The sequence below is a fragment of the Phodopus roborovskii genome, unplaced genomic scaffold (genome assembly GCF_943737965.1).
Source record: "Phodopus roborovskii unplaced genomic scaffold, PHOROB, whole genome shotgun sequence".
NCBI classification, from domain to species: Eukaryota; Metazoa; Chordata; class Mammalia; order Rodentia; family Cricetidae; genus Phodopus; species Phodopus roborovskii.
In genome coordinates this window covers 212832-236866 of record NW_026126006.1, presented here as the reverse complement: position 1 = coordinate 236866, position 24035 = coordinate 212832, and the positions used below count along the sequence as shown (strand labels likewise).

Genomic DNA, 24035 nt, shown 5'->3' with positions numbered 1-24035 from the left:
CCTATAATAGTCAAAACTTAGGTTTTCTAGATTTACAGAGATATATTTCAACTGGATAGGTATTCTTTAAAACCTTTGAGAGACCTACAGAATATGTCATTTAAAACGTTTTATTAGGGTTTTCCCTAATAAATGAGACAGAGTTGCTCCTGTCCACGCCAGTTATGTCAGAGAGGAAGATTGGCATCAAAAAAGAAAAAAAAAACTCATTATGGAGTTTGCCTTCAATATGGCAGGGATAACTATTTGGACAAGAAATTGCTCTTGCCTGGACTGTTTGACAGAATGCTGTCCAAACTAGACAAGCAGGTTATAAAGAAAAGTGACCGCTGAACTTGCCAAGGGACAGGATGGCCTTTCAAGGTTCTTGCTTCATTCTGGTCCTACAGTATAAAGAGGCATGCCTCAACATTACAGATGAACATTGGGTGACTGTGGAGGCAGAGAGATGTCTTTGTCAATTCTAGAGTTTATATATCACACTTCTGAGGTTTTTGATGGGGTTGAAGACAGATAGTTATGGTTATGGTTTACTTTAATTATGATAAAAGGTAAGTTACATGTAAAGCTTTTGACTCACAGAGATAGATGATAGAATTTTTTTCTTTAAATTCTGCCAAATATAAATGGACTAAATATTGGAACCATAAGACACGAAGCTTAAGACATGGTCATCATGATGGGCTAATGAAACACAACACTGAGCATATCTTAATCACCATCACCCACAGGTCTTCCTGTGGACAGAAACTGGAACAGGTCATATCAGGGGAAGACACTAAACCCCAGTGTACTATGTTTCTTTTCCAGCTAATGTCTGTCATCTGTAGTTAGTTGAAGCAGTCTTGGACAGTAACTTCAATAGCCACTAGACAGCTCACAACATTAAGGAGAAGTCTCAGTGCTTCCCAGGTGCTATGGTGGTCTTGGTAGGTCAGAATGGCAAGGACTAGAGTCCACCTGATACCCAAAGATCAAGATTAACACATGAAGAACCCAGTTGGCAGAGAAAGACTGGAAGCCCTTCCTCTCCTGGGCAGTATACAAATAACAGAGAAAAAGCCCATGGGCAAACTGTAAGTGTCCTGTAAATGGTCATGCAGTTTGTGGCCCACTGCTTTAGAGTTTATGCTTTTCTCTCAGTACATTACCCCATCCTAGGCAGTGCTTTCCTTCCATAATAAAATGTTTCCTATTCCTGTTTCTAAGCCTTGTTCTGGTACAATTTTTGCCCTGGGCCACATGAACCTTGTTCTTTTAACAGGTGACCCTGGGATACTGGCACGTTATCTCCACACTCAGATCCATCCATGCTCATAACATTGAATACTGTGGGGTCAGAAGTTTGTTGGGTGAAGTTTGCGGGCACAAGGCTAGCATAGGAATCTGGGACTTTTATTTGATATGACTGCTGAAAAGTCTGTAGTACCTGGCTATAGGTCAGTGACTTTGTACAAGGCATGTTAGTCTACTACAGCCTCAGGGAGAGGTTGTGGGGACAGACTGTGCTTCCAGCTACACTCTCACTGTTAGAGATTAGGGTGCAAATAACTCATGGAAACCATTTGATTATTTGATTTTATTTTGCTTTTTGCCCTATAATTACTAAAATACTGCTCTTTAAGTAATACTTAAACATTCCAAGTCAGTATAAAAACACAGCTCTCACTCACTTCAAAGAGATAAGATATAATTTATTCAGAAGCTAAATCTGAGTCAGATGGCCTGGGAATACAGATTCTGGTTATCCCCAAGTCCACATAACTATGTGGTTAGCAGTTTGGTGAAGTTTCAGTATACCAGCAACACAAAGCACTTTTAAGACACTGCTAGAGCTATCAGGTCTGCAGGTTACAGCAAAGTGAAGAGATTTCAGATCTAGGCAGGCCTCAGACACTGTCTATTTATGTTCTCAGCCTTTTCGCTGGTGTAAACTAGGGTTTTGTTAAGTTAATAATTTCCAAAGGGTTTTTATCAATTAGTCATGGGGACATTAGGTCGGACACAGAGGTGCACAAAGGAATACATAGATAAATTATAGTTAGGCTCTAGACCTGCAACATTCCAACTACTACAGTCACAGAAGTTCTAAACAGTCAATGGAAGGTGTGTGGTGATTTTTCCAGAAAGCTTTATTCACCTCTTCAGTGAGCAAAACAAATAGATTAAGAGAAATGATACATTTTATATAGCTTATCAGTATAAGCAAACAAAGATTATTAATGTTTCTTTGTGCTAACAAAAGTTAAGATCCTCACTTTTAAATATTTTGAAGCCTAATGATACAGGTAAAATTAGAAGCCTGGAATACATATCATACAAACACTCCCAAACAATAGCATTTGCTATATAGCTTAATACGTTTCTTTGTGAAAAATGTCAAATAGACTATGGATTTAGGGACATCATATGATGACAAAATGTTTAATCTCCAAAGAACTTGATTAACTTTCTGAAACAAAATAATCACACTGTTCATTATATTGGTTCCAATAGTCAGAAACTCCTGAAGGGAAGCAGAAACATCCTGAAGGGAAGCAGAAACTCCTCTAGAGTAGAAGTAGAAACTATGTTATAGTTACTGACAAAACAAGTGTCGGAGTAGAAAGAAAACTGTAATGCTTGTTAAGCCATGGGGCTCTACCTCAGTAAAATTTCTCGAGTCCAGTAGCATGAAGCATGTTAAAATGTTCTAAGGAAAAATACAAGTCATTGTATCTTGTGAAACCTAACCAAACCACAATGGATTGTTGTAACGTGTACTGTTTTTCTACCCGCCGCCGCTGGTCTGGTCCCGCCGCCACGCCACCAGGCCTAAATAATGCACAGAGACTCTGTATTAGATATTATACTGTTGGCCAGTTACTACTTTTTTATTGGCTAGCTTTGTCTTAAGTATTAACCCATTTCTGCTGATCTATGTTTTTCTCTTACCGGGGAGCCGGCGGCATACTGCTTTCTTCAGACTCTCCATCTTGACTCCTCCTTACTACTTCCTATTTCCTCCTTGTCTCCTAGTCCCTCCTATCTTCCTTTCCTATTGGCCAACAGTGCTTTATTATTAACCAGTATGAGAAACATATACAGAATGACATCTCCCATCATCTCCTCTTTTCTGTTTAAATAAAAAGAAGGGTTTTAACCTTAACATCGCAAAATATATTACATAACAGTTATCAAATAATCACAGTTAACACTATTTAGTCTATTAACATTTAGCAAGATTTGAAGAAAATATTCCATCATCTATCCTATCTTTGTGTGTCTAAAGTAACTTATCTTTAATACTAAGGAAAACTATAACTATCTGTCTTCAACTCCTTCAAAGACCACAGAAGGATAATATATAAGCTCTAGAAATGACAGAGACATCTTGTCTTTTCAGTCACCCGAAGTTCTTCTGTAATCTTCCATCTTCAGCCCATAGGCCATAGTGTGTCTGGCAGACTCTTCAGCAAAGCAGGAAACTTTAAACTGTCTTTTTGTATTGGCAGTTTGTCAGTCACTTTTCTCTGTATCCTGCAGACTGTCTGGCAGACTCTTCCATGAAGCAGGAACTCTGTAGCAATGTCTATCTTGAATCAGCAGTCACTTTTCTGTGGATCCTGTATGTCCAGTTTATACATCACAAAGTCAAACAGTCCAGACAAGAGCAGTATCTTGTCCACATGGCTAGTCTTGCCATATTGAAAGCAAACTTCATAATGCATTTCTTCGATGTCCATCTTCCTTTCTGGTGCAGGTGGTATTGCTAAGAGCAATTATGTCTCACTGTCACAAAAACCCTAAACCACTTTAAATGCCATATTCTGTAGGTCTTTGAAAGGTTTGAAGAATTCCTATCTATCTCAAATACATCTCTGTGTATCTTGAAAAACCTAACTAACTTAACTCTAAGCTTTGACTATCATAGGTAATTATCTATAATCTGTACTACATTATATTTCTATATAAACACAATACCTAAACAAGAGGAGAAATACACATCTCACAAAATTGACATTAAATTGTATCAATAAATGAAAATCCATTCCAAAACAAAGTATTCATACCTATACCATAATCCCCATTTTAACTTTAAAAAGAATTGGCTGTGATCATTAACCATTTATAACCAAGTCCATTTAAATGAAAACAAACATTTATAAACGATATTTGGGAACTTAGCTGAGAATACTTTAATTATGAAGGATAACATTAATAATTTTGCAGACAATAGTCATGGTCTTTTTTCAGACATTACTATTATTTCTCAGTGAGCTCAAGACCAAACAGACCATGGTGACAGGTACAAATGTTATACATGGGTTTAGTACCAAGCCAAAGCTAGCCTAGGTATTGAGTGCCCATTTTTTAAAGAGATACTAGTTCTAAAAATGGTACCCTCTTCTCAGATACCAGTCTCATAGCTAGTGTCAGGTTCACTACACCAGACCAGTTTAATAAAAACAAACAAACAAAAAAAAAAGCATGCTCAGTCTTGGTCAGACATACATCTTTTTTCAGTGGGTAGATGTTAATGCAGAGATCCATAAATTGTCAATTTGTCCAGAATGAATTATTGTAGCTCTAAACAGGACATCAGTATCATTCCTTCTAAGGCTCAAGAATATCATGGAGGATTTGGTGAAAAGAATTGAAGAGCCAGAAGATGGGGAGGGGTCCTGTGAAATGAACTGCTACCGTTTCTAAACATGGCATGACTGTTATATAAATTCACAGCAGATGTGAGTATATGAATAAGGCCTGTATAAGACTGAGTCCATCAACATTCGATCATAGGTTGGGGAAAACCTCCCCAAGCAGAGCAGTTACTGACATATAATGGATGCTGGGTGTGGGGGTGTCATTTTCCTTCAGTGATATAACCAGATACTGGTAAATTGTCCATGTGGTAGTAAATGACCTCCTCCATCCATAATGTGTCATATTGACAGTCAAAACTAGCACATATACCTAATTCAATTGATACTATGCATATATGCAGGTGTGAGGGACTATCTACTGCATAACAAATCTATCAGGGGTCATATCCCTGCAACAAACTTAACTATTCCTCTGCTAACAGCTATCAATGTCATAGCTCCTCCTTGTGTGCCCTTCTGCCATCTACGCCAAGCTACTTACTGACCTGATCTTGTGCAGGTCTGGTACAGGCAACTACAGCTGCTGTGAATTCACAAATACAAATGTACCACCATGTCCAAAAAACACCCTTTTGTTCCAGTACTCCCTTACTTTTGACTTTTACACTCTTTCTGCCTTCACTTCTGAGATATTTCTTTGGCTTTGAAATGGGTATGATATGAGCAGTTACTTATCCTTAGGATTTTTACTAATTATAAGTCTGCACTACCTGTAGCCATCTGCAAAAGTGCTTTCCTTGACTCAGACTTAGAAGAGCAATAGTCTAAAATTTTAGTAAGCATATTTACAATATGTCCATTTAGGAAAATATCAGTAGCACATTCTGCTCTAGAGTCTGTGATATCCCCAGCAATATATTTCTGACTGGGTTTATAATACCAGGCATGCATACTCTTTCATTTAGCAGACTTTAATCCAATTGGGAAGCAATTCGTTATAGCCTAAACAATCATGGTACTATTAGGTCAGTGAGCATATCTTACCTGTTAGATTGGTTTTTTTTTTTTCTTCTGAAAGAAATTTATGGTTTTCTTCATTTTTTAAAGTAAAATATTTAATTATTCTTTTTTTTTTACATATCCATCCCAGTTCCCTCTCCCTACCTTTTCCCTCCCTCCATCTCTCTAACCCACCCTGCCATGTCCCCCAACCACTCTGCCATCCCATTCTGCTCCCCCCCACTCCACATGTAGGGTGATGATTCTGTAAGGCAAAGGACACAGTTGACAAGACCAAATGGCTGCCTACAGATGGGGAAAAGATCTTCACCAACCCTACATCTGACAGAGGGATAATCTACAAAATATACAAAGAATTCAAGAAACTATTCACCAAAACACCAAATAACCCTTCTAAAAAATGGGGTACAGAACTAAAGAGATAATTCTCAATAGAGGAAAACTAAAAGACACTTAAGAAAATGCAAATCAAAACAACTCTGAGATACCATCTTACTCCTATCAGAATGGCTAAAATTAGAAACACCAATGATGACTTATGCTGGCGAGGATGTGAGAAAGGGGAACACTCCACTGCTGGTGGGAGTGCAAACTCGTACAGCCATTTTGGAGATCAGTATGGTGGTTCCTCAGAAAAATGGGAGTCAGTCTACCACAGGACGAGCCGTTTCACTCTTAGGCATATACCCAAATGATCCACATCCGTGTTCAACTATGTTCATATCAGCATTATTTGTAATAGCACAAACATAGAAGCAACCTAGATGCCCCTCAACTGAAGAATGGATAAAGATGTGCCACATACTACTCAGTAAGGGGGGGGGCAAAACAAAAAAACAATGGAATCTTGAAATTTGCAGGCAAATGGATGGGAACTTGAAACCATCCTGAATGAGGTAACCTAGTCACAAAAAGAGGAACATGGTATGTGCTCACTCATGTATGGATTTTAGACAAAGCTCAAAGGATCACCAGCCTATAATTCACACCACCAGACAAACTAGGATACAAGGAGGTTTCTAAGAGATTCGTACATTGGTATTTTAACCTGCAGAATTTAGAACTGAGATCTAGCATTGGTTTTTCTCTCACAGCAACTTATGTAACAGTATTCAAATATATTGTGCTTTCATTAGGATCACATCTTGTTATGGGTCTACTAAACAAGACAAAGAGGTAGACAGTCTGTGAGAGGTCGAATGTTCACTGACAGTCATGCAGCTGATAAGACAGACTTCATATACAGTCCTAGGGAGTGGACATGGACAGTCTATATCCAGTAAAGTCACATTGGTAATGACAAACCTTTGAGGCTTAAATCCCAACATACCATGTCCCAGATCCCAGATATGGAACTTTAGTGTTTGTCTTATTTGCTTTCTATTTCTGTTAGTCCAGATTACAATGGTAATGCTAACCTGTGCCATTGTATCTTGAAACATTTTTGGCACCAAATTTTGATATCTGAGTATGTCTTTACTCTCACCTGAGTTTTTGAACTTGTAATTTTGAGAATGCTAAAAGAGATTTGATGTTAGGAGCTCTTAGAAATGAATTAAGTGCATGTTTGCTTTGTGAGTTGGATATGAACCTTTGGAGGCCAAGGATAGAATGCCATTTGTCAAAGATTTGGATGTCATGTTGGAGCCACTGAGAGATAGTGGAAACTAGAGGAAGTTAAACCATTGGAAACACATCAAACTGTGAGCCAAAATTAGCCTAGGTTCCTTAAGTTTCAGCATCAGAAATAACTAATACAGAAAATTGGCACTGAGAAGTGGTCTTGTGGTTATTAGACCCTTGAAATTGGTATGTGGAATATTAAAAATTTACAACCAGTAGCTGATGGAATCAGAAGCAGAGATTCACAGCTAAGCACTGAACCAAATTCTTGGATTCCAGTTGTAGAGAGGGAGGAGTGATGAGCAAAGACATCAAAACACAGAAACGGCTGACCTGAGCAAGTGCAAGCTCACAGACCCTAGTCCAACATCTGGGGAACCAGCATACGACCCAGCTAGGCCCCTGAACATGGGTGTCAGTTGGGGGCTTTGGACAGTCTATGGGGCTGTTGGCAATGGAACCAGTATCACTAGTGCATGAATAGGCTTTGGGAGCCCTTTCCTTATGGAGGGATACTCTCTCGGCCTGGATACACATGTGACAGAATTTGATGATCCCCTATGGAAGGCTTCACCCTCCATGAGGAGTGCATGAGGGTTGGGGGAATGGAGGACAGGTGAGGGAAGTTTGTTACTTTGAACTACAACAGCCCTTGTATACTATATGGAACATTTAGTGAGATCTTGAAAAGAGAAGAACATTGAAAGACAGGTGCTTAGTTTGTGAGGTTTCAGAAGGGAACAGGGACTGTCAGAAATTGTGCAAGGAGCTATTAAGGATATATTCTGACAAATTGGGATGCATTATCTTCATGTCTTGATAAGTCTGGATTTAAAGTTAATAAACTTGGTTAGTGGAAACTTCAAGAGAAGTATTCATACTGTAGTATAGTTATTGACTTACCTTATTCAGTTCTGCAGAAAAAAATAAAATGTACTTAGTTGGGTAAAAAGGTATAAAAATGTGTAGCTTCTTAAAGGGAGGTGCTGGTTCTAGAAAGCCACTACCTAGGAGAATATTTCCCCAGTATCATCCCATAGAATTGAATACAACTATAGTTGAATGTATCCAGGTTCCATCTAAAAACTGGAGAAAGGGGAGGATTGTTGTGAAACATTGCCATGTGGACATGATACAGCCAGAAGTTGGCCCCCATAGGTTTCCCATAGGTTCATATATGAGAACGTTTGGTTTCCAGCTGATGGACTGTTAAGGATTAGGTGGTGTGGCCTTGTAGAAGGAGGGATGTCAGAAGGGGTGGGATCTGAGGTACTGCTCCAATACAATGCCTACCTGTTTGCTGACATGTTCCTTACCATGACCATGCAACTAACTACTGCTTCTAGAAATTGCCTTAGTCATGGTGTCTCTTCACTAAGATACTGTTGCAATCATGAACACACAGCAGCTATGGTTGCCCACAGAAGTCTATCTAGATAAAAAATTTCCTCTGTCTCTGCCTCTGCCTCTGGAGTGCTGGGATTAAAGGCATGCACCACCACCACCCAGCCCTCACACACATTTTCTTTATCACATGTTACTAATGTGTTGATAAGCTTTGCATTACATTATATTAACAAAACTTTGTATGCTATGTGTGTGTGGGTAATTATAAATTCTATGGGAAAAATTAGAACATGGGAAAAATTAGAACATTAGAAATAGATGTAACAGAACAAGACAACAAATATTATTTTTTACTTTTGATGGGTTTATTTATGTTTCTTCAACCCATTCCGTCTCACTATCTGATTTTCCTGAATTATACCCCATTGCTTTACGACGGACCCGAATCATATCTGCTTCATTTTCAGAAATCTTAGTTACATCTTTTGATATGATGTCTCGAGTTTTGCGTAGTCGAACACCTTTTCTTATTGCTTCCATCAATGCTTTCCTTGCTTTGCTCATTATTGGGAGGAATGATGAAGATGAAGGACTTTGCTTCACACCAGGATGCATTGGCACTATTGCACACTGACTTATTGCTACAGCTCTATGGTTTGAAATGGATGTTGGTTTCACAGAAGACAATGATGATTGTAGAGTAGTAACTTTTGTTGAGGTGAAACATGATAGTTTTGACTGTGAAGAATGCAAATGTCCTTTTGGATTTGTCATGGGTAATCTTGACTGTGCTTCGATAAGTTTTGTTAAGTGGCTCACAGAACGTTTTGGTGAAGGTGGCAGATTTGTTTGGGGGCTTGATGATACAGATACTGGAACAGAATATTGTGGTACCCTGGATGAACTTGGTAATTGGGCACTCAAAGACTCTGATGTATTTGGGACTTGGTTTTCTGATAGTGGTTCATGTGTAGATCTTGATTTGGATGGAGATACTGGCAATGAATTTGTAGATTTAGCTGATTGTGCAAAAGACTTTATGGGTTGACAAGTGGAATGTTGTGGTAGCACAGCTAAAGCAGAGTCAATAAGATCCACAACTGAGTTCCATGACTTATTATTTAGTGAAATTACTGAAGGATATAAAAGTGGAGGGATCATTTGATCTTGGCTTTGTGGACTTAGATCATCCGGTTGCAGCTTAAAAGATTCTTTAAAACATTCAAGAGAATCTGGTGTTGAAGTGAATTCAGGTGGCATATTTAGATCTATGTTAGATGTAGTCTTTAAGCAAGAAGATGTTGTTGTTGTTGTTGTTGTTGTTGTTGTTGTTGTTGTTGTATTTTCCAAAACAAGTACCGAAGATGTTAATGGTGAGCCTGTTGATCTTACAACTCTATGAGCAGATGGACTTTTAGAACTGGTAAGCTGGATCGCCCAGTCAGATGGTAATGGTGGTGCTTCTGGTGCTAGAGGGTTGACAAATACTTCTGATTTATAATGAATTATAGATGGCTGGCTGAGCACCACGTCCCCCTTACCAGTTCCATAAAGGATACGAGGACGTGAATTGCTCATATGCCCAATATTGTAATGTGAGTGTTCTTGCTCACCAGGTAAGATGTTCTCTACAGTCTTTCGTTGAAGCTTCCTTTTATTCAGTGGAAAAATGTATAACAAAGAGCCACCATCAGATTTATCTAAATATGAATGAGATACTGCACTACCAGAGGATGGAATATGATCCTCAGAGATAGGTTTTTTTACCAGTTGACACTGTAGTAAATTTCTTGGTTCACTAGCATGGTCTAGATGTGTGTCCTGTATGTGTTTTGCACTACCAGAGGATGGAATATGATCCGCAGAGATATGTTTTTTCACCAGTTGACACTGTAGTAAATTTCTTGATTCACTAGCATGGTCTAGATTTGTATCCTGTATGTTTTTCGCACTACCAGAGGATGGAATATGATCCACAGAGTTTTGTTTTTTCACCAGTTGACACTGTAATATATTTCTTGGTTCACTACCATGGTCTAGATTTGTGTCCTGTATGTGTTTCTCACTTGTTTGTTCTTTATTCACAGATATGTTTTCTTTTACAAGTTTGGAACAATGTGAACATGAGTGGAATGAACTGTCAGAAGAACTTGAATCTTCTGTATCATTTTGGTAGTGTGAAGGCACTGTAAGAAGTGGTATCGCTCTATTAGCATTATTTCTTTCAAAGATGTTAACAGGTAATGATGTGCAGGAGTATACTTGCTGTACTTGCTGTGTTTCAATAGTTAAACTTGGAAAAGTCTTCCTTGATTTCCACACTTGCATGGATAACACTTCATTTGGAATTTTATGAGTAATAGCATCAGTTAACTGGATTATATTTTCTTGTAAAATCTTAAGTTTAAAAGAGATGCTATGAATCTCTTTATCTAGTTTTCCAAATAGGTCTTCAGTGTATTTATCAAGGTCATTTACTCGTCTCACTATTTTGTTTAATGATGTCAGAATTACATAGATGAACTCATCTTTAATTTCAGTAATTGTCCCTGATTGATTTAGATATTGTTCAAATTTTTCTTCATTAAACGACATGTTAGATTTGTATTAGTAAAGTCTTGAAAGGCACTTCTATATCCCTGCATTAAGCATTCACCACTCTCATCAGTCCATTCCAGGCTGTTAAATGAAATTTTACGCTTTTCCAACATCTGATAATCACAAAGCCTTTGGAGGAGTGAAGGCACCAACTCCTCACCTTCAAGTTGTCAGCAGTTACAGGACAAGCAAACTGTTTCATCAGATTCCTTTCTTTGAACAGGCGATGAGAAAATATATCAATACATCATTGAAATCCCCAATCACCATGTCTCTGGCATCTATCCTCTCCTATTATCCTCCCTCTGGTCTCATCTTCAATCTGCCCATTTCAGTCTGGCTGCTTTCTAACCCCTACCTCACGTGTTCCATAATTTCTGTCTCCTTTTAACTACTTCCCTCACCATTCTGCTCTCTTATAACCTTTTTTGTTTCTTCTGTCCTGTGCCCCCAAGTTCTGCATCTAACTCCCTCTATTCTCTTCCTCTGCATTATGACATCACCTTCTCTCTTGACTCCACACTCCTTGCTTTCATCCCTCTACAGCTCCCCTTTCTATAATCAGCCCTCTATCCATCTTAAAAAACTGTCCTTGTTCCTACCCTCAAGACTCCTATCTCAACACAATTCTCTCCCCTTCAAACATCCTCTGCCATCCTCCTACTCCTTCAACCCCATTCTTCCTCTTTTTTTATCTCCATCTCCCTTTACACTATTCTTAGACCTCCACATTCCACCCTGCTCTCCCTCTATTATTGCCATACCTCTTGGCACCTCTCTTCTGACCTACCTCCTCAAACCTCCACTGCATTCCTAACTCTTATTCTTATATGCCCTGCTCATTTTTCTTTATGCCCTTTGCTCTTTCTTCACCCTCTGAACTCTACCACAGTCTTTCGCTTCCCCACTGCCCTCCTTTCCCTCCTGTGGATTTTCCCCCTTTCTTAGCTCTCTTCCCTCTGCCATCTGCTGTCTCCACTTCTGAACTGACCTCTCCGTTCTCCTCCTGACCCTGACCCCTGACTCCACCCACACTGATTATGAATGACATCACGCTCTGCTCTCTACACTCCTCCCTCTCATTGGCCCTGGGCGCTTACCCAAGTTCTTCTACACTATGTCTAAATCCTTGGCTCCTCTTCCACCTCAAAGCTCCACTGACAGACAACGTCTTCTTTACTCCCAGCTCCTCAGCCATGGTTTTAGTGCTCTCTGCTCTATGAACTTGCTCTCCTCCTCCATCTGCCCACATCCCTCCTCTCCTTCCTAAACTCAACAACTCCTTATGTTCTCCACAATTTCTACTCTCTTCCCTTTGATGTCCATCTGCCTTTACACATTATCTTAACTCTCTAACCTCTGATTTTATCCTTATCACCCTCTCTCACTTTCATTCTTCACCTGTGGTCTTTTCCTCCTTTAGTTCTCTTTCATCTACTGTTCCTCCTCTAGCTCTCTTTCATCCTCAGCAGATGGAAGAGAGCTGACCTACCCTAGTAGAATAGGGCGGAATCTGCCCAGACTCCACCCAATAATTATGACATCACAACATTCTACACTCCTAAGCCACCCTCTGCCATCCTGCCTCTGCTCTCATCCATCCTCTCTTCCATGGAGTCTCCTCCCTCTGGCCTCTGCCCTCAATCTTGTGCTTTCCTCCCTTCACACAATTTGCTTCACTTCAACCTCTTCTGTCCTGCTTCTACCTCTCCCAGCCAGAAGTTTCCCTTCTACCCATACACTGCCTCCCTCTTTTCTTCCTCCAGCCCCACTCTCCACTCCTTTTGTGTTCTTGGAGCACCACACTCCTCCCTACTCTCCTCCTTTCCCTCTTACCTGTGGTCTTTTCCTCCCTTAGATCTCTTCCCTCTACCCTCTGCTGTCTCCAACCCTGGACTGACCTGCCCTAGTAGAACAGGGATGACTCTGACCCCTGACTCCACCCAATGATTATGATATCACAAGCCACCCTCTGTCACCTGCCTCTGCTCTCATCCATCCTCTCCTCCATCGAGTGTCCTCCCTCTGGCCTCTACCCTCAATCCTGTTCTTTCCACACATTTCATCTTCCCTTGCTGTCGTCCCTTCACACAATTTGCTTCAATTCACCCTGTCCGGTCCCCTGTCCTGTCCTCCTACCTTCCCCTCCACCAATTTTCCTTCTACCAGGACCACTCTCCACCCCTCCATCTGTGTTCTTGGAGCATCACAATTCTCCCTACTCTCCTCCCTGTATAACCACCTCCTCCCTCAAATTTGATCCTTTCCACACCCTGCTGCCCTACTTTCCCTCTTACCTGTGGTCTTTTCCTCCCTTAGATCTCTTCCCTCTGTCCTCTGCTGTCTCCAACTCTGGACTGAACCCTCCCCCTCAGTTCTCTTGCTGTTCCCTGCTGATTCCGCCCTTTCAGATTATGACATCACTCTGCTCTCTATGCTCCTCACTACCCTGTCTCTGCACTTCCTGTCTTCCATATTGCTCCCTTTTCCTCTGATTTCTTCCTCCCTCAACACAGCCCTCTGTCCTCTTCCATTGCCCTCCTACTCCCTCTCCTCTGTTCTTCCTCTTCTAAGCCCTTTGATCTCCATCTCCCTTCATATAATTCCTTCCTTCCTCCAACCTACTCTATCATCCTCCCTCTGGCTTCCTCACCCTCCTCAAGTTTTGCCCTCAGCCCTACTGTCCACTCTTCCCTGTTCCCATTGACCTCCTATATTTTGATCCCTCTGCCCCCCTTCTGCCCTGACCTGTATTTTTTTTCCTCTATAATCTTTGGCCTCCTCTTCTTGATCCTAATGGCTTCCATTCTTCACCTTCTTTTTCTCTCCTACTGCCATCCTGTCCCTCTTAGCTGTGGTATTTTCCTCCCTCTTTCCTCCCAGTTCTCTCACTCTGATGATGACATCACACTCTGCTCTCTGCATTCCTCACCTACATTCTGCCATCCTGCCTCTGCTCTCATTCATCCTCTTTTCCAAGGAGTTTCCTCTACCCTCCACCCTGTTTTTCCCCACATTTCATTTTCCCTTGCTGTCCTCTCTTCACACAATTTGCTTCAATTCACCCTGTCCTGTCCTCTTACCTTTCCCTCCAGCAATTTTCCTTTTACCAGTACTCTGCCTCCCTCTTCATCTTCCTGCATCCCCACTCTCCACCCCTTACTCTCCTCTTTCTCTTACCTGTGGTCTTTTCCTCCCTTAGTTCTCTTCCATCTGACCTCTGCTGTCTCCAACCCTGGACTGAAACCCTCCCTGTTCCCCTGCTGAACTTTCCCTGCTGACTCCACCCATTCACATTATGACATCACACTGCTCTCCGTGCTCCTCACTTCCTGTCTTGCATATTGCTCCCTCCTTTTCCTCTGATTTCTTCCTCCCTCAAGCACCCTCTCCCCCGTCCCTCAACACAACCCTCTCTCCTTCACAAGCCCTCTGTCCTCTCCCTTTGCCCTCCTACTCCCTCTCCCCTGTTCTTCATCTTCTAAGCCCTTTGATCTCCATCGTCTTTTGATCTCCATCTCCCTTCATATAATTCCATCCTTCCTCCAACCTCCTATATTATCCTCCCTCTGCCTTCATCCCCTCCAACCTTTTCTGTCTTCCATTCTCCCTTTATTCTTTCCTCCAATTTCCAAGTTTTGCCCTCAGCCCTCTTGTTCACTCTTCACTCTGTTCTCTTTGACCTCCTTTATTTTGATCCCTCTGCCCCCCTTCCTTCTGCCCTGGCCTGTTTTTTTCTCCATAGTGGGTGGTCTCCTATTCTTGATCCTGATGGCTTCCATTCTTCACCTTTGCTCACCTACTGCCCTCCTGTCCCTCTTACCTGTGTTCTTTTCCTCCCTTAGATCTCTTCCCTCTGTCCTCTGCTGTCTCCATCTCTGGACAGACCTCCCTGTTCTCCTGCTGACCCTGCCCCTGACACCGCCCACTCTGATTATGACATCACACTCTGCTCTCTGCATTCCTCACCTACATTCTGCCATCCTGCCTCTGCTCTCATTCATCCTCTTTTCCATGGAGTTTCCTCTACCCTCCACTCTGTTCTTTCCCCACATTTCATTTTCCCTTGCTGTCCTCCCTTCACACAATTTGCTTCAATTCACCCTGTCCTGTCCTCTTACCTTTCCCTCCAGCAATTTTCCTTCTACCCGTACTCTGTCTGCCTCCCTCTTCATCTTCCTGCATCCCCACTCTCCACCCCTCCATCTGTGTTCTTGGAGCACCACACTACTCCCTACTCTCCTCCCTGTATAGCCCCTTCTTCCCTCAGCTCTATTCTCTATGCCCTTTACCTTCATCTGCCTTCTTTACCCTATGATCCTTTCCACACCCTACTGCCCTCCTTTCCCTCTTACCTGTGGTCTTTTCCTCCCTTAGATCTCTTCCCTCTGTCCTCTGCTGTCTCCAACTCTGGACTGACCTCCCACTGTTCTCCTGACCTTTACCTGCTGACTCCGCCCACTCTGATTATGACATCACTCTGCTCTCTGTGCTCCTCACTACCCTGTCTCTGCACTTCCTGTCTTCCATATTGCTCCCTCCTTTTCCTCTGATTTCTTCCTCCCTCAAGCATCCTCTCCCCTGTCCCTCAACACAACCCCCTCTCCTTCACAAGCCCTCTGTCCTCTTCCTTTGCCCTCCTACTCCTTCTCCCCCGTCTTTCCTCTTCTAAGCCCTTTGATCTCCATCATTTGATATCCATCTCCCTTCATATAATTCCCTCCTTCCTCCCACTTCCTCTATTATCCTCCCTCTGCCTTCTTCCCCTCCAACCTTTTCCTTCTTTCCTTCTCCCTTTATCATTCCCTCTGATGTCCTAGTTCTGCCCTAGCCCTCCTGTCTACTCTTTGTTCTCTTGTCCTCCACAACCTTCTGTCTTTCCTATGTTTCCATCCCTTTCCCCAATTCCTTATGCTCTCTCACCCCTGGAAACCTCCTGTTACTTCCTCAAACCTTTTTTTTCCTTCTATAGTCTTTGATCTTCTCTTCTTGATCCTCTATGGCTTCCATTCTTCACTTCCTTTCTCTCACCTACTGCCCTCCCTTCCCTCTTACCTGTGGTCTTTTCCTCCCTTACTTCTCTTCCCTCTGACCTCTGCTGTCTCCAACTCTGGACTGACCTCCCACTGTTCTCCTGCTGACCTTTCCCTGCTGACTCTGCCCACTCTGATTATGACATCACACTGTACTCTGTGCTCCTCACTACCCTGTCTCTGCACTTCCTGTCTTCCATATTGCTCCCTCCTTTTCCTCTGATTTCTTCCTCAAGCATCCTCTCCCCCGTCCCGCAACGCAACCCCCTCTCCTTCACAAGCCCTCTGTCCTCTCCCTTTGCCCTCCTACTCCCTCTCCCCTGTTCTTCCTCTCCTAAGCCCTTTGATCTCCATCATCTTTTGATCTCCATCTCCCTTCATATAATTCCATCCTTCCTCCAACCTCCTCTATTATCCTCCCTCTGCCTTCATCCCCTCCAACCTTTTCTGTCTTCCATTCTCCCTTTATTCTTTCCTCCAATTTCCAAGTTTTGCCCTGAGCCCTCCTGTTCACTCTTCACTCTGTTCTCTTTGACCTCCTTTATTATGATCCCTCTGACCCCTTCCTTCTGCCCTGGCCTGTTTTTTTCTCTATAGTCTTTGGCTTCCTCTTTTTGATCCTGATGACTTCCTTTCTTCACCTTCTTTCTCTCCTACTGCCCTCCTGTCCCTCTTACCTGTGGTCTTTTCCTCCCTTAGATCTCTTCCCTCTGTCCTCTGCTGTCTCCAACTCTGGACTGACCTCCCCATTCTCCTGCTGACCCTGCCCCCTGACTCAGCCTACTCTGATTATGACATCACACTCTGTTCTCTACACTCCTACCTCTTTTCCCCCATCTGATCTGCTGTCCTCCCTCTAACCTCTTCCTTCTGACCTCATCCATGCTCTCCTCCCTTGAGTCCTCCCTCTGGAATCTGTCTTCTCCCTATGATGTATACCGCTTTTCGTACAATTTCCTACCACTCCAACCCTCCAACCCCTCCATTTTCTTACCTCTCCCTCCAACCATTTACCTCCTATCCTCCCTTCATGTCCTTCCTTGATCTACTCACTCCTGTGTCCTTTTACCACCCTTGTATCTTCCAGTTTTCTCCTCCCTCTGTTTTCTTGTACTTCTAAACTCCTTCTTCTTCATCCTCTATTTTCATCTCCTTAGGCCTACTCTCTTCTGTATTCCATCAAACCACCTCTGCCTTTCTCTTTATTCTCTTACATCATCCCTGTTCTTCTCTCTCCTTTGCTCTCCTGTCTTCTCCTTCTGATATTTTTCTTCTTCCACCTTCTCTTTTTCCCCCTGCTAGCTTCCTCTCCTCTCTTAACTAAGGTCTTCTGCCTTCTTCCCTCTGTTCTTCCTCTACTAACCTATTTATCTGTCTTTAAACTGCCGCTATCCGCAATTCTACCTAGTATTCTCCCTTCTCTCTGCCCTCTTCACTTCCTTCTTTCTGTGTGTTTCCTTCCACTCTTTGCCCTCCTCCACCCTCCCCTTCTCCTGCTGTCCTCTTCCCTCAGCTCTCTTTCCTTTGACCACTTTTCTCGGTCTTTGTTCTTCTGCCTCTGCTCTTCCCTTGACTCAGCCCTCCTCCCCATGCTAGCACTTCTTATAATTCTCTCTCTTCTGCACTTCTTACCCTTCTACCTCATCATTCTTCTCTCTTCCTCCCTTTATTCTTCATCATGCCCTTGACCTACTCATCATTTTCCTCTCTCACTACCCCACCTAATACTAACTTTGAGAAAACAGATGGTGGTGAGGAAGTGGTCAGGAATAGATTAGGCTATGTTCAACCCTTTTGTTCCAGTTCTATGCTGCCTTCTTCCTACTTCCTTTCTTCAATTTATATAAGGGATTGGCACCTTGTGCAAAGTAAAGTTCAAAAACAAAACAGGAAACCTAGGAGTACACACCATTGCTTTTCATTTATTAATATTGGTTGCTGTAAAATTTCTCAATGCCTGTCTTAAGATTAGCTCAAGCAAGTATTTTTGGCCTTGCCAGGCCTTGGAGGCATGCATAGAATGATCTCCTGTTGCTACTCCTTCAGGTGTACTTGTATATCCTTCTGATACTCAGTAGTTAGCATTTCATCATTAGAGTAACAAAGCAAGGTCTAGAGTTTCTGCTGTTGGGTGGAGATAAGACTGTGTAGATAATCTTTGGTAAGATACTCTCAAAGCCCATTAATCTCCATGTCAGTGAATGTGAATGACACTGGAATTCAGTTGCTAAAGAATATTAAAGTATTAGGGAGAGCCAAAACTGTGTAAAACCCATGTCTTATCAATCTGGAGAGCAATGCTGGTTCAGCTGCATGGATAGGGCGAATTCCACTATTTATCACTATGCAATTTACTGTCATTTTCTAAGAACTATTTTGTTTCTTTACTGGCTATATCAGACTGGCAAACTTCAGTCTGCGCAAAGTAATTCACCTTTTAATGTATCTTAATAGTGACCATGGTATCTTTACACATGGCTACCACTCTATACAGTTTGGTATTAACTATCTTTTTTCAGCAAAGCACTTCATTAGCTACCACTTTGTCCAACCATTTGACACTGTCTTTATTGTTCTCTGACTGTGGGATGACCCACCAACAGGACGGACCGCTCTTTCACTTGCACTGACCAATCCTAACATCTATCTATAGTTTTTCATTGTCCACTATGTTTGGGGGAGTTTTTATGAATTAGGATGCATTGTGCCTTAGTCCCTACTAGGGACCATGTGGTCTTTGCATTGGTAGGGGACAGATATATTGGTAGTTCTGTGTGAGGTCACTAATAGCCTTATATGGCCCTGACTAAGAAGCAATCTAAGCCATACTTCAAAAGAGAATTTGGAGGACTCCCACCCCCATGAGGCCCTCTTACCACAGTGTGAGAGGCATTATATCTTGGATGTTGTGTCTTCCTTGGCCTTGTTTAACAGTGGTTCCAGTCTCAGAGACTGCCATGAACTTATTGACTATATATCTTACAGTGTGTTAGCATGGTGCAAATCCTTACATACACCTTCTGTAACACACTCTTAAATTTGCTTCTCGTTTTAACCTAATAAAAGAGGTATTTTGATGTAGTTGTGCCACAGAGCATTATAATAATCTTATCAACTTGTGAAGAAATGATTGAATAAAACTAACTTGTGACAGTATGAAATCAACCAAGATCAACTGTCCACACATTGCTCAAGTACAAGATCTTTATCTGCTGTAGATCTTAGGCAGACTTTATTGCCTCTTGGATTTCAAGATGTTCTGTCACATAGTTTTCCCCTTGGTTTCACATGACTCCAAAAGGTACAGAGAGCTGGCCAAGATAACAAAACTTCTAAATGTCCTTGAACAGCGAACAAGATAAATGGGAGTGAAAATACACAATGGGCTTAAAATTGTTATATGTTAACCCTGGAACTGCAGTTTAGGATAAAAAAGGCACGTGCCCCTCTACAAAACTAGATAGCAGATTTCGACTTGTCCTTGTAAGCTCTTCCATGGGAGAAAATGAGACTTCAGTGGTGCAGGCTGTACAGGAAATTCAACATTGTGTCCAAGGACGACCAGCCAAATACTGTGCACTTGTCCTGCCCAATGGTGCTGTTTTTTGCAATCCTCTTCTTAGTGAATTTCACACAGAACTCTTCCTATATACCCCTTCCAGACACAAAATATCCCTAAAACTCAAACTTTCCTGGTATTGCCACCATCATTACAAGGAACTGTGGGATTTCCTCTTTCTCTGCATTAGGTATCATGCTTGTGAGTGTTGTCAGTGATCTCCATTTCATCATTCTCCCCACTATCTTTGTTTTTCCCATGGACCCCAAGTCTCCAGGTGCCACATGGGATTTGACTGTACTTTCTGCTACTTCTTAGGTACATAAACTCATAGGTATGCACCTCCATCTTGTCCTGCCATTTTCATAATTTTCCTGCCAATTTAGAGGCTAGCATAGAAGATTCCACTCACAAATCTCTAAGTCTAATTTCTTCTGTAAGTGAGAGACAGCCCTCTGGAACATGGCTCAGTTTTTGTTCCATGTCTTGCTTCATTCAATATATGGCATAGCTTTCCCGCAGTCCTACCATATAGAGACTGCTTTAAGGGACTGCAGAATGTTTTGTTGCCCATTAAGCATTTTTTGAGGCATCTCCATGTTCACATGGATGACCACATTCATCTGTGTGGCGCCCTACTCCAAACCATATGGAGGACAACCACTTGAGATTCCCTCCATAGGCCATACCTCTGACTTATCTTTGGTTTGTGAGCCCCATGGTACCAGAATCATCACCAGCTGATTTGGTTAGCTTGATGTGTGACTGTTTTTAGGACATGTAAAAATTAATATATGCCCTTAAACTGGAATAGCCTCAACATGCCAAAGAATAACTCATACAAATTCATCTTGAGGACTACATCTAGTTAGTTTATTCATTTATTTTGGGTTATTTACAGACCACAAAAGGACTATAGACAGCTACATTTTATCAAAGTTGTCAAACATCACATTTCAAGCATTTTAAATTCTACTTCAATTTTTTTTTTAAATTTTACTGTTTTTAGTAATACTTTCAAGCTTCTATTTTACAAAATTCTAAGCCCATAACAAAATTACTGCAATCCTGAGTTCAGAGCACTACCTAGTGTTTAAAGTAGCAGACACAACTCCAGGCTGAGATAGCAGAAGGCACAAAGAAAACTAGACCCTGGGAAAGTTTCTTATTTATGTGCACTTTGTTCTTTCCCTTATCTGGGATTATGCTGGTCTCAGCAAACACTGGTCTACTGTGGGAAGAATGGCTTGTTTTGATGAAAATTTGTATGTAGAACAGCTAAGTGGCTATTTGTTGTATGAAGAAGATACTCTGTCTAGGACTCAGAAGACTGATGCCATTACGCCATGTGTATGTTCATTTTGTATAAGCTTATATCAATAAAACAAGCTTTATTTTAAAAATAAGATGGAGCCATGGAAATTTGTTAGAAGATGATGGCTAGCCTAACAAGAAATGATAATGACTGTATCAGAATGGTAGTAGTAGTAAAGATATTAAGAAGCAATTTCATTAACAATGCATTTTGAAGAGAAACAGTAAGATGGCATATACAGAAACATGATATAACTACTAAAAATTCAGAAGTTCTGGAGAATGTTTAGGGCTAGTGATAAAAATTACTCAACTATTTGTGTGTAGGTGGTATTACAGGCATGGTACTGGGTGACAAAATGAGGAAAAACATGAAGTTAATAACAGTGATAGCCTTCAAATTAGAAAAGATTCAAAATATACTGGAAAATTACAAAATAACTGTTAATATAAAACAACATGGCTGCCTAAATACAAGCTGAACAAAGATGACGCTAATGAAACTAGATGGAGAAAAACCCACAAGGCCTCAATACCACACAAAGAACTAGGCAACTGAGTAGAGGTGGGAGGAGAGGAGGTCCTCCCCTTGGAAAAGACACCAATTGGTTATCCAGTGTCAAATAATCAAGCCTGCAAACGTATATTCAAGTAACATAATGTGGATTTAAAAGGTTCTATTTAGGAATATACTATACATATATATGTATAAAGTAACAATTAGTGAATAAATGGAGACCTTGGAATTGAAGAAGAGCAGAAAGCATATATGATAAGGTTTGGAGGAATGAAAGAAAAGGGAGAAATGTTATATTTATATCATAAACTAAAAAACAATATTTAAAAAGAACAGGGTCAAACTAAGACATGGCTACATTTTATTTTTTGTTTTTGGTTTAATTTTTCTTTTTTTTAATTTAAATTTGAAACAAGCTTGTTTTACATGTCAATCCCAGTTCCTGCAGCTTCCCATCCTCCCCTCCTCCCCCCCCCCCCCAATAACCGCAATCCCATGCCCTTTCTGATCCCCAGGAAGGGAGAGGCCTTCCATGGGGAGTCTTCAAAGTCTGCCATATCATTTGGAGCAGGGCCTAGGATAGATGTACACAACATAAACTCATGAACATGTTGTGCACAGCAAGCCATCTTGTAAATATTTGTGTGTAGCATAGTCAGCTTTGGTCAGAGAAACTTCTTTTATCCAGTATTTTTATCCAGTGTGAGGTGATTATGCCAGAGACTCAGAACTTGCCAGAGGGCTGAAAGTTAAATGACTTCTAAATGCTTAGCCAAGAATCTATTATCACCCCCTTTAAGGAGCAGCAAACATTGTGGGAGATGTTAAAAAAAAATACAAGCTAGGGTAAAGTGTAGAATTCTGTCTTCCAGGAATGGTATGACCCTTGCATTCAGAGTCACAGCAGCTTTGATTATCTCTATAAGACCTGAATAATATCAGGCCCATCAACATTCTATAATAGAGGAGGAGAGGTTTATGAAGTTCCCACCAGCAGTTGAGCAATTACTGGCAGTTAATGGCAGTTGGGAGAGGGAGAGTAAGTTTCCTTAGCAGTTTATCCATTGATAAGTTATGTTCTTGTAAATAACCCTCACCAATGCTCTGGGTGAACTCATTATGCAAACAAACAAACAAAACCTACAGCAAAAGCCAGCATGAAGGTAGAAGACTAGCTGAGAAGATCCAGGGGCATCAGCAAGTGACAGAGACAAGAAAGTGTAATGGAGAGGTGGCAAATATGAACAAAATATATCCATGTATAAAATAATAATGAAATAAATGCCTATATATGATAATAAATTTAATAAATATGGGGTTGTGCAGTGAAACAAATATAGTAAAATGCTGCAGAATCAATATTGAAGAGATTATATATTGTGATATATTTGCTTTATTATGTAACTAGGAAAATATACAAACATGAAAAAATAGAAACTGTCATTGTTTGAGGCATCTAAGATAAAATACAACATAGGAATTATCATCTTTCATGTGGCTTACACTTTACTAGATGAGAAAAAAACATGCACACAAATACTTAATGCAATTTCAAATGATAACAATGTCAGTAAGGGTATGGCTATGAAACTAGGTCAAGACCATAAAAGGGGAAAGAGAGCAACTCAAGGAGGGAAGAGGTTCTTTTTGTCTTATGGTTCCAAAGGATACAGTTGAGGAAAGAGGAGGAGACATGAAAGTGGATACATGTGCCATGTAGGTAGAATGGAGGCTAATAAGCAAATAAATAAAAAGAAAAAGAAAATTGAGTCAGGTGTCAATATAAATAGTTGTCAAGAAAAACCTCTCTGAACAGATGAAAGTTTTCCTAGTTTGTTTTAATATATAAAACATAAACATAGTTACCAAGTGTTACATGCTGCTTGAATACACATAAACTTATATAATGTTCAAATCACAGCCAATGTGTCTATATCAATATTTTGCTGTGAAATACATTTAATAACAGTCCTAGAAAGAAATTATAGGAAGTAAAGTGAATTTTATCAAAACACATTATATGCATATTTGAAATATGATATATATGAACCCAAAATTCAGATTATGGAAGGCTACTTAAATAAGTGAGTAAAGCAAGAGATGATACCAACCATGGTTGTTTAAATAATATTAATTTCAGATATGGTTAAACTAGCACACAAACTTGTTAAACTATAGAATATATACTTCACTTAAAGAAACATGAGTTATTAAGGTCCATAAGTTTGTGTAGAGAATAACACTTGATAAAATAGTACATAAAATGAACTGGAGAGGGAGCTCAGTAGTTAAGAGCTCTTGCTGCTTTTGCAGAGACTCAGGTTAGATTGTCTGTATTCATATGGCAGCTCAGAATCATCTATAACTCCAGTTTCATTTGGATCAATCCTACAGCCTCCTCTAGCCTCTACAATTACTAGGCATGCATGTACAAAGAG

General features: G+C 40.8%; 1 protein-coding gene across 1 annotated transcript; it reads right to left on the bottom strand.

Moving 5' to 3' along the window:
• Positions 1-8919: 8919 nt before the first annotated feature.
• Positions 8920-13045, bottom strand: LOC127218267 (actin-binding protein WASF1). Its single transcript, XM_051179301.1, has 3 exons — positions 13011-13045; positions 10636-11387; positions 8920-10410 (listed from the first exon to the last, which is right to left on the bottom strand). The coding sequence occupies exons 2-3, from the start codon at positions 11169-11171 to the stop codon at positions 8946-8948; spliced, it is 2001 nt and encodes a 666-aa protein (XP_051035258.1). The 5' UTR covers positions 11172-11387; positions 13011-13045; the 3' UTR covers positions 8920-8945.
• Positions 13046-24035: the final 10990 nt, after the last annotated feature.